At 34.2% G+C, this 11,654-nt stretch overlaps 1 protein-coding gene across 1 annotated transcript; it reads left to right on the top strand.

The window, feature by feature from the left end:
- Window positions 1-3,394: 3,394 nt before the first annotated feature.
- On the top strand, window positions 3,395-6,520 carry LOC129754288 (enhancer of mRNA-decapping protein 3). The gene is made up of 3 exons (XM_055750251.1): window positions 3,395-4,005; window positions 4,069-5,128; window positions 5,778-6,520. The coding sequence occupies exons 1-3, from the start codon at window positions 3,772-3,774 to the stop codon at window positions 6,089-6,091; spliced, it is 1,608 nt and encodes a 535-aa protein (XP_055606226.1). The 5' UTR covers window positions 3,395-3,771; the 3' UTR covers window positions 6,092-6,520.
- The last annotated feature ends 5,134 nt before the right edge of the window (window positions 6,521-11,654 follow it).

The raw sequence follows: 11,654 nt of genomic DNA, 5'->3' as shown, positions 1-11,654 counted from the left end.
TTGAAATATTTTTGTATTATTTTTGTGACAGTTTTGAGACACTTTTGTGACATATTTGTGACACTTTTTTTTAACTTTTTTGTGACATGTGTGTGACATTTTGGTGATATTATTGTGACATTTTTGTGTCATTTTTGTGACAGTTTTGTAACATTTTTGTAACATTTTTTACATTTTTGACTTTTTCGTGACATTTTTGTGACATTTTTTAACATTTTTAACATGTTTTGACATTTTTTTTACATTTTTCACATTTTTGTGATATTTTTGTGTCATTTTCGTGAGATTCATGAGACATTTTTGAACATTCCTGTTACATTTTAGTGAAATTTTTGTGAAATTTTGGTTACGTTTTTTTGACATTTTTGTAACATTTTTATGACTTTTTTGTGACATTTTGGTGTAATTTTTTGACATTTTTGTAACCTTTTTCGCGAAAGTTTTGTGTCATTTTTGTAACATTTTTGTAACATTTTTGTAACATTTTTGAGATATGTTTATGACATTTTTGTGACATTTTTTTTAACTTTTTTGTGACATTTCGGTGATATTATTGTGACATTTTTGTGTCATTTTCGAGACAGTTTCGTGACATTTTTGGGTTATTTTTGAGACAGTTTTGTGACATTTTTGTCACATGTTTTTCTACATTTTTGACATTCTCGTGACATTTTTGTGACACTTTTGTGACACTTCTGTTATATTTTTGTAACACTTTTTCGACATTTTTGACATAATTGCCACAATGTGATATTTTTGTGACAGTTTGTGTCATTTTTGTGAAAATTTTATTTCATTTTTGTGTCATTTTTGTCATGTTGTCATTTTTGTCATTTTTGTCATTTTTGTCATTTTTGTCATTTTTGTCATTTTTGTAATTTTTGTAATTTTTGTAATTTTTGTAATTTTTGTAATTTTTGTAATTTTTGTAATTTTTGTAATTTTTGTAATTTTTGTAATTTTTGTAATTTTTGTAATTTTTGTAATTTTTGTAATTTTTGTAATTTTTGTAATTTTTGTAATCATTGTAATTTTTGTAATTTTCGTAATTTTTATCATTTTTGTAATTTTTGTCATTTTTGTCATTTTTGTCATTTTTGTCATTTTTGTAATTTTTTTTCATTTTTGTCATTTTTGTTATTTTTGTTATTTTTGTCATTTTTGTCATTTTTGTCATTTTTGTCATTTTTGTCATTTTTGTCATTTTTGTCATTTTTGTCATTTTTGTCATTTTTGTAATTTTTGTAATTTTTGTCATTTTTGTAATTTTTGTAATTTTTGTAATTTTTGTAATTTTTGTCATTTTTGTAATTTTTGTAATTTTTGTAATTTTTGTAATTTTTGTAATTTTTGTAATTTTTGTAATTTTTGTAATTTTTGTAATTTTTGTAATTTTTGTAATTATTGTAATTTTTGTAATTTTCGTAATTTTTGTCATTTTTGTAATTTTTGTCATTTTTGTCATTTTTGTAATTTTTTTTCATTTTTGTCATTTTTGTTATTTTTGTTATTTTTGTCATTTTTGTCATTTTTGTCATTTTTGTCATTTTTGTCATTTTTGTCATTTTTGTCATTTTTGTCATTTTTGTCATTTTTGTCATTTTTGTCATTTTTGTCATTTTTGTCATTTTTGTCATTTTTGTCATTTTTGTCATTTTTGTCATTTTTGTCATTTTTGTCATTTTTGTCATTTTTGTCATTTTTGTCATTTTTGTCATTTTTGTCATTTTTGTCATTTTTGTCATTTTTGTCATTTTTGTCATTTTTGTCATTTTTGTCATTTTTGTCATTTTTGTCATTTTTGTCATTTTTGTCATTTTTGTCATTTTTGTCATTTTTGTCATTTTTGTCATTTTTGTCATTTTTGTCATTTTTGTCATTTTTGTCATTTTTGTCATTTTTGTCATTTTTGTCATTTTTGTCATTTTTGTCATTTTTGTCATTTTTGTCATTTTTGTCATTTTTGTCATTTTTGTCATTTTTGTCATTTTTGTCATTTTTGTCATTTTTGTCATTTTTGTCATTTTTGTCATTTTTGTCATTTTTGTCATTTTTGTCATTTTTGTCATTTTTGTCATTTTTGTCATTTTTGTCATTTTTGTCATTTTTGTCATTTTTGTCATTTTTGTCATTTTTGTCATTTTTGTCATTTTTGTCATTTTTGTCATTTTTGTCATTTTTGTCATTTTTGTCATTTTTGTCATTTTTGTCATTTTTGTCATTTTTGTCATTTTTGTCATTTTTGTCATTTTTGTCATTTTTGTCATTTTTGTCATTTTTGTCATTTTTGTCATTTTTGTCATTTTTGTCATTTTTGTCATTTTTGTCATTTTTGTCATTTTTGTCATTTTTGTCATTTTTGTCATTTTTGTCATTTTTGTCATTTTTGTCATTTTTGTCATTTTTGTCATTTTTGTCATTTTTGTCATTTTTGTCATTTTTGTCATTTTTGTCATTTTTGTCATTTTTGTCATTTTTGTCATTTTTGTCATTTTTGTCATTTTTGTCATTTTTGTTATTTTTGTCATTTTTGTCATTTTTGTCATTTTTGTCATTTTTGTCATTTTTTGTCATTTTTGTCATTTTTGTCATTTTTGTCATTTTTGTCATTTTTGTCATTTTTGTCATTTTTGTCATTTTTGTCATTTTTGTCATTTTTGTCATTTTTGTCATTTATGTCATTTATGTCATTTATGTCATTTATGTCATTTATGTCATTTATGTCATTTATGTCATTTATGTCATTTATGTCATTTATGTCATTTATGTCATTTATGTCATTTATGTCATTTATGTCATTTATGTCATTTATGTCATTTATGTCATTTATGTCATTTATGTCATTTATGTCATTTATGTCATTTATGTCATTTATGTCATTTATGTCATTTATGTCATTTATGTCATTTATGTCATTTATGTCATTTATGTCATTTATGTCATTTATGTCATTTATGTCATTTATGTCATTTATGTCATTTATGTCATTTTTGTCATTTATGTCATTTATGTCATTTATGTCATTTATGTCATTTATGTCAATTAAGTCATTTATTTCATTGATGTCATTTTTTTCATTTTTGTCATTTTTGTCATTTTTGATATTTTTGTCAAATTTGTCATTTTTGTCATTTTTGTTATTTTTGTCTTTTTTTGTCGTTTTTGTCACTTTTTGTCTTTTTTTGTCGTTTTTGTCACTTTTTGTCTTTTTTTTACATTTTTGTCAATTTTGTCATTTTTGCCATGTTTTGATTTTTGTAATTTTTGTCACATTCAGTTTCACGTGATTTTCTTCTCAATAATTCAATAATACTTTGTTCGGTGTATACTCGGTAAAATGAGCCAACACCGATTCTGTTTCACCGAACGCTGTCAAAATTTTTCGAGTAAAAACATCAGCTGCAGAAAATGCAAATATGTCGCTTGTCGATTTGTGAAATTAGTTTAAGCTCCAGATATTTGTGAAAAAAACGTTCTAAGCTAGTATTAAATTTGTGTGACTTAACAAAGATTCAAAGACATTATACTGTTACATTCGTGGGTGCTGAAAAAAAGCCAAAACATTGCCGTTTGCCGAGGTGTTTTTGGACAGAACTTTTTTTTTGTTTGTGGTTTGTCCATATAACTTTTATTCCGTGGCTGGTGTGGAAAATACGCAACCTCACTGTCGCGGATTGAGTGCGGTTGTTTAAAGTGAGAGTAGAAATCAGGCACGATTACTAACTCGGATAGTTTAGGCGTTAAGTGGGCAAACGGAGAAGCAGCATCAGCATGACCGATAACTGGGTCGGAAAGTCGGTATCGATCCACTGCCAGGGGGATATCGGGGTGTTTCAAGGGGTCATCAAACAGGTCAACCCACAAGAGATTACCATAACTAAGGTGGTCCGGAATGGGATCCCGCTGAAGAATTCCAGCATGCAGGTGACGCTGACCAGCAAAAATATCACCAAGCTGGACATCATCGAGTGCAGCAATGTTCCGAGCCTGGCGTTACCTGTGAAGGTGGGTGGCCCAATTTGTTAGGAAACTAATATGGATTGGTAATAATCGTTTTGTTATTTTCAGGTGGTTCAGCAGCAGCAGCAACAGAATCAAATATTTGATGATTCCATCACCAATGACCTGGAAGGGCTGAAGATAGTAAATGGTGATAGTGGAGGAAATGGCAAGCTTCAGAACCCGAATGGAAGCCGTAACAAAACTCCTATCAACGGAAAACAATCCTCCAAATCTCCTGGGCCGAACAAATATAATAATGGCAATCAGCAACAGCAGCAGAAGAACGGATTTGAGATGGGATCGGCCAAAAGTACCAGTCGACCAATTGAGATTAACAACTCCAACAAAACCAACAATTCGGTGGCATCGAGCAGAAATGATTCCAACCAGAATAAAAAGAAAACCCGTAACAACAACGGTAACGGCAACGGAAGTAATGGGAACGGAGGATATACTCGTTACAATAAAAATTCCGCCTTCGGCACCCCAGTCGATGATCCGATGATGGGTGAGGATTTCGACTTTGAGAAAAATCTTGCCCTTTTCGACAAACAAGCCATTTGGGATGAGATCGAATCGATCCAGCAGAAACCGGACTTGGTCCGGCAGACAGTTTCCTCGGCGAAGAAAAAATATCGCCACGATGAAAATGTCCTCGCCTCGGAGCCGCCCCAATACAGGCAGATCGAGCTGGAATCGTCCGTTCAACTCGCTGCAAACGGCCAGTCCAGTCAGGAGTTTCTTACCGATGATGGTCTGGTCATACCGTCGATTCCTCGCGCCACTCGCAACCTGATCCAGCAGCAAGCCGAAAACCACGGCCTGGCGATGGAGCGCCAAAATGATCTCCTGGCCCGGGGCGCCTCGGAAATTGCCCTGCAACTGCTGGGTGGCTCCCGCCGGTTGAACCCGGCCAACCAGCACCAGTGGCCCAAGATTGTCGTCGTCTGCGACGAACCGTACAATGCGAGACTGAGCGAGGTTGGCATCGCCACGGCACGGCTGCTTGCCTGCCACGGACTTAAGGTGGTCGTGTATGTGTCCTGCGCTACCAAATCGACCCGCACTAGCCACGAGCTGGAGCTGTACGCGGCCACCGGGAATCTCTTTACTTTTAATGCAAATGGTAGGTAGTGCAAGTTAATGCAACTGGTCATTTGTCTGACTGCGTTGTCCAAAAAGTTTTGCAGTTCGATAACATAAAAACAATTCAATATACGATTCATAATGGCTTTTATTCGCCGATATTTTTTTTTAAAGTAATCATATTGACACTTAAAAAAATGTATATGATTCAAGTACAGGTGAATAATCAAGCTTCAGATGAATTCAATACACATACTCAGCGTCCAATTTGATATCATCAAAACTCTCCTTGTGTTGAACTACCCTGGGTCAAAAGGTTGCAATAGACGCCTTTCCGAGAGTGTAGTTTTGTTAAAACTTTTTTGAAAACTTATCAATCAAATGCAGTTGAATCTGGTAATTTTTAATTCCCCAGGATTCAAAAGTTCCTGCCCATTGGACTCTCACTCATCCATGTTCGACTGAATCCGGCTGCCTTCGTTGAGGGCTAAAACCTTAGTTTAGACTAGATAGTTCGATGGCCTGAGTTATTGAAACCTTAAGACTTATTGCTTTCTGTCCATGAATGTTTCTGTACTGTATTATTCTCGAGGTTTTTTTAAGCCACGCCTTTTCTTATCAAACTGCAATCGAAGATTCCTTTCAAAAAACCTCGATTCGACTTCTAACGCTCTGCCTTCCATCCACAGCGCTTCCATCGTGTGATTTAGTGATTGCCGCGATCAAATCGCGGCAACTGGCGGAACCACTCCGCAAATGGCTCTCGGAGAGCCGGGCCCCGGTGCTGGCCGTGGACCCGCCGGCCGGTGGCCTAGACTCCGTACCGGTGAAATGTTCCATCCTACCGATCATGCCGCTGGCGGACCTCGGCCCGGAGTCGGCCACCGGTCGGCTGTACCTGTGCAACCTGGGCATTCCGGATAGGTTCTTCAACGATTCCGGCATCAAGTACAAATCTCCCTTCGATAAGGCCGTCATTCCGATCCATCGGCGAAAACAGTAAGCCACTCGTTGTGGTGTGGCCGGCGAGTAAAACTCAACGAGCCGGCGCCCCCAACAGCCAAACAAACCAAGACAAAGACTAGCAACAATGGGAAGTGGAGAGGGGAAAACTGAAATTGCATTTTAACGCCGCGTGTCTCTCTGTCGCCGAGATCGAGATTCTGGTGTCTTTTTTCACACGAGGGATCGTTTTTAACATTTCTGGACGGGATCGAGGAAACAGAGAGAGAAATAAACGCAGCCGATACTCAACAAACGCAACGAACAATGGTTATCTAGAAAATGAAGAAAAAATTTAACGTTTCCTCCAGAGTTTTTAAAAGAGATTAAATTGCTGTAGCGGAAAATCCAACCGCCTTAAGGATAAGTACCGCACCCAAAGAGCACACCAAACTATGGCAATAAATTCATCTACAAATGGTAAAGACCTTGGGGAAACAAAACTATTTTATGTTCTATGCTTTTTGATCTAATATCACTGCCTTAATAATTAGTTTTTATTTTGTTTGAGATTTTAAGTCAACACTTTTCGTTTCGGAGTTTCTTTTTCATGCTCAACTCCCATGGAACTTTCGCTGAAATGTGTGATATAAAAGGTGTCCACGATGAAATTGCCACACTATGAAGTTTCTCTAACTTTTTAACCGTTGGGTAGAATTTAATGAAAATTTGGGTAGATTTAGTTCATTGTGCATTGTTTACATTCTGCAAGTTTTAAAGTCCTGTGATCAAAACTCGCGGAGATCAGAGTTTTTGTGATACGAGAAGAGATAGCGAACAACAACGTGGACTAGATGTGTGTTGCCAATTTTAGCCAACGTTTTTAAGCTGTTTTGTGCTGTTTCTATTTATTAACCCATTTTAATCTGTGATATTAGATATATCTTTGATTTTAAACTGTGGTGTTCCCAAAAATATTTTATTTATTGAGTGGAATGAATATAAACAACGCTGCCCCCGTGGGGGCAGCTGCTGATGATAGAATACATAACCTCAATCATATGCAAATCCCACACGATGAAGAGATGGTAAATAACAACAAATCGGATTCAGATAACCAGCAAAAAACCGTAAGTCAAAACGAACCACTAACTCGTTCCGAACCTATCAAAAAAGTTTACCAAAAATTCCACTATTGTGATGGAGATAGTAGACCATATAGGGTGATTGTCGAGAACACTGACTTGGACAAAAGAAAACATATTAACAGATTACAAATAGAAATTCTTTTAAACCAGATAGGCTTTGATAAATGCATTGACGACATAAAAAAAAACCGGAAGAAACAAAGCTAATGTCTACGTAGGTAATATGCATGATGCTAATCGTCTTGCAGACTGCCAAAACTTACTTTTAAAAGGATATAAAGCGTACATTCCCAAAAAATTTGTCACGGTAACGGGAGTAATATCTGACATTCCAACAGAAATCACGCCGGAAGAAGTTCTTGAAAATGTAATCTGTGATGTGAAAGTTGAATCAGTGTTTAGAATGACCAGGAGAATGAACGACGAAAGAATTCCAACCAATAGAGTAGGTATAGTATTTAGAAGTAATGTGTTGCCAAGGTGGGTACGTCTATATTCTGTTATAAACCGTGTTGATCCGTTTATTCCACGTCCAGTAATTTGTTTTAAGTGTCTCAGGTACAACCATTTGTCAAAAAATTGCAAGAGTTCATTCACAAGATGCAAGAACTGTACAGAAGAGATGAAGGAAGACCATGAACCATGCTCAAGGACAACTTACTGCTTTCACTGTAAACAAGAAGGTCACAACACTACGGATAGGAACTGTCCCCGACGAAAAAAGGAAAATGAAATTCAAACAGTAATGGCGAAACGTAATCTAACATATCAAGAAGCTAGAGAATCTTTCTACATTCCTACAGAAAATCATTTTGATGTACTAAGAAATGCGGAAGATTATCCTGCTCTAGCAGATACATTCGCAAAAGTTGTAAGCAACGGAACCAAGAACTCCACGACTAATTTTGGAACACTTAGAAAAATTCCAACAACAAAACAAACTGTCCAAAAAAACAAACCAACACTAAATAACAGAAAAACAAAAGCAATTGAAATTGAAGAAGAAGAGACAGGAGTAGCAAGTTTGTTAGGATTATCAAGAAGAGATTTTTTCAAAAAGAGGAGGCTTGAGGAGGAAAGAGAAGAAAACAATAACAAGAGAGTAGTAAACATTCATCGAACATCAGAGGTAGACAGAGTTAGGCAAGAAATGAATAATAAAACTGAAAAACGACAAGAGTATGATGCTATGATCACTTGTTTAATTGAAAAAATAGCTGAAATTCTTAAAAACCATGGAGTAACAGGTGATGAGATCACAGCCAGCATTGTTGGGGAGCTGAAAAACATTGCTGACCACCAAGAAGGTGGTCCATAACACAAAATCAAGTATGGAGACCAAATTTGAAATTCTTCAAACAAACATACAAAGTCTTTATAAAAACAAGAACGAATTAATACACGAGCTTAACACAAACAAATATGAAGCAGCTTTATTATCGGAGATCTGGGTGAACCCGAATCAAAGCACTTCAAATCGTTACACCATAAGAGGCTACCATAGCATACTCTCTCCACGAGAAGATTCTCATGGAGGAGTGGCTATTTATATCTGTGATCAATTCCCATTTTTTAAACTAAATCTGACGACTACTGAAAAATTTGAAACATTAGGTATTAAGATGACCAAGTTGGATATTGTGCTAGTTGTTGTGTATGTTAATCCTCGTATTCACATAGATGAATTGAAAACCGCTATGGAAACTTTATTACAAGAATTAAACAATTATAATAAAGTGATTATAGGAGGGGATTTCAACAGCCACCACGAAATATGGGGCTGTGAAACAACTCAAGGTAAAGGAAGAATTATACATGAAGCTATAGTTGATTCTAATCTACTATTACTTAATAATGGAGAAAAAACTTTTATCCCTGGTGTTAATAATCAACGTTTTAGTGCTATCGATCTAACATTTTGTTCTGCGAATTTATATAACACAATCAAATGGTCAACGCAACAAAAATCCTTTGGTGGAAGTGGTCATCTATTTGTTAAAATAACTGCCCAACTTCAGTGGAAAAAAAAACTTAAAACGTATTATGACAGAAAATCAATAGGAGAGGAAATTGCAAAAATAGAACACTGGGAGTTTGAAGATCTTCAAGAACTAGCAGGAAAAGCTAAAGTGATACTGACAAATAATAAAAAAACAAGCGATCATTCAGCCAAATACTATTGGAGCGATGATCTAACAAAACTCTATTCAGAAAAACAAAATGCACTAAAAAGATACCATGAATGTTGTAACAATACAAACTTAATAGAGTGGAAGAAAACCTCAGCAAAATTTCAAAAGGCAAAAATAACACACATCAGGGAAAAACTCCAAGAACTATCAGCTTCAATTGATCCTCAAAACATGAGACACAATTGGAAACTAGTCAAAAATCTGAAAACCTTACCAACTAAAAACCCAAATAATAACTGTATCCTACAAAACAAACAGCTAGCTAATAATTTCTTGGTTTTAAACTTTGGAGATAGTAGAACAGAAAACAATATTCCTCCCGCTGAAGGAACCAGATCCGCCATTATTAACACAACTAAATGGACATCTATAATAGGAAAAAAACCAGCAAGATCGTCTCCAGGAACTGATTACCTAACCTATGATATGCTGAGACATTTGGATTGGAAAACTACAGCAAAAATCGTAGATTGTATGAATGAAATGTGGAGAAAGGGATGTCTTCAAGAACACTTGAAAGAAATAAAAATTATTCCTATAGTGAAACCAGAAAAACCAGCAGAAGAAGTAGCATCTTATAGGCCTATCGCTCTGATTTCTACCATTACTAAAACTCTGAACACAGTAGTACTAGAAGATATCAACAAAAAATTACAAACATCTAAAATTCTCCCAGAAACATCCTTCGGTTTTCGAAAAAATATGTCAACAGAACACTGCGTTACATATGCCACAAACTTCATTATGGAAAGCAAAAGAAAAGGGATGACAGTAATTGGAGTATTTTTCGATTTTAAAAATGCTTTCAATTCTATCAATGTGTATAAACTACGAGATATAATGAAAGAAAATAACTTCAGTCCAGACACTGTTACGTGGATATACAATTTTCTTATAAATAGAAAAACTATTATCAACACGGAAGAAGGACGAGTGGAACACGTAGTTTCTAGTGGATTACCGCAAGGAGATGTTCTCTCTCCAACTCTTTTCAATATATACACCTCAAGCCTCCATGAAACAAACTTAGACCCCAATGAACTAACCCTTCAATTCGCCGATGACTTCTTCAAGTTGGTGAGACTTAAAAATGAGAATCGAGCAATTGAAAAAATGCAACAACTAATAAATGTTTTTGTCAGTAAAGCATCAAATCTAGGACTAATTATCAATTGCTCAAAAACTAAAGCAATGATTTTTAAAAACAGTGATAAAGCACTAAACCTTGAGATAAGTGGTGAATTACTGGAAACAGTCAGGAATTATAAGTACCTGGGAATAATATTAGACCAAAACCTAAAATATGGCACACACGTAAAAACAATTATTGAAAAAGTACACGAAAGGCAAAAAATGCTTAAAATCATAGGAAGCATCAAAAGTGGAGCTACTCCGTGAGTAATGATGCTATACCATAAAGCTCTATATGGAAACTTTCTAAATTATGGCTCGACAATTTACGGAGGAATAAATAAGACTTACATCAACAAACTAGAAGTGACAAACAGACAATGCCTCAGAATCGCGACTGGTTGTTCAAAGTCGACACCTATAAATACTTTGGCAGCCATCTCAGGTGAAGGCCCACTACACCTTAAGAGAATCTATCTTGCAAAAAAACGTATTACACAGCATATTTATCGAAACGATTTAATAGCGCAACAACTACAATCGTTAGAAAGTAGAACAGGAAATTTGGAAAGACAATACAGTTTCCTTGAACAAGTATTTCTTAAGAATGCAAATGAATTTCAACAAATATACATACAGCGAAGAATTAATGATAAACCAATCACCGTCACAGTCCAAGAACAAATCAAAGAAACACAGATTAGAAAAAAGCAACAGTCAGCAGATGTAATGAGAAAAGAAGTTACGAACATGCTCAACACACAATACCCTTGCTACAATTTAATTTTCACGGATGCTTCAAAAAGCAAAGATAAGTGTGGAATAGGAGTTTTTGAATTATACAACAACAAAGAAATTAGTATACAATTGGCTAATGAAGTCTCAATCACTACAGCTGAACTGATTGCGATAAAAACAGCACTAGAAAATATAGATTTAGAAGCCACAACCAGAAACCTGATTCTCACAGACTCACAAGCATCATGTATGATATTGAAAAGCCACCTTGAATTAAATGAATTCGATGAGTTGACATACCAGATACTAACGCTAGCTGAGTTGAAAAGAACGACTATTCAATGGATACCAGCACACATCCAAATAGTCGGGAACGAGAAAGCGGATCAATTAGCCAAGCAAGGATTATCGAGTC

This window comes from Uranotaenia lowii, chromosome 3, assembly GCF_029784155.1.
Source record: "Uranotaenia lowii strain MFRU-FL chromosome 3, ASM2978415v1, whole genome shotgun sequence".
Classification (NCBI taxonomy): domain Eukaryota; kingdom Metazoa; phylum Arthropoda; class Insecta; order Diptera; family Culicidae; genus Uranotaenia; species Uranotaenia lowii.
The sequence above is the reverse complement of the archived record's forward strand: the minus strand, read 5'-3'. Positions and strand labels throughout refer to the sequence as shown.

Bases quoted from the DNA above. Each gene is read 5' to 3' on its own strand.
- LOC129754288 (XM_055750251.1), top strand. From the start codon at position 3,772: ATGACCGATAACTGGGTCGGAAAGTCGGTATCGATCCACTGCCAGGGG. The intron at 4,006-4,068 runs GTGGGTGGCCCA...TGTTATTTTCAG, and splicing joins GCCTGGCGTTACCTGTGAAG to GTGGTTCAGCAGCAGCAGCA. The intron at 5,129-5,777 runs GTAGGTAGTGCA...TTCCATCCACAG, and splicing joins CTTTACTTTTAATGCAAATG to CGCTTCCATCGTGTGATTTA.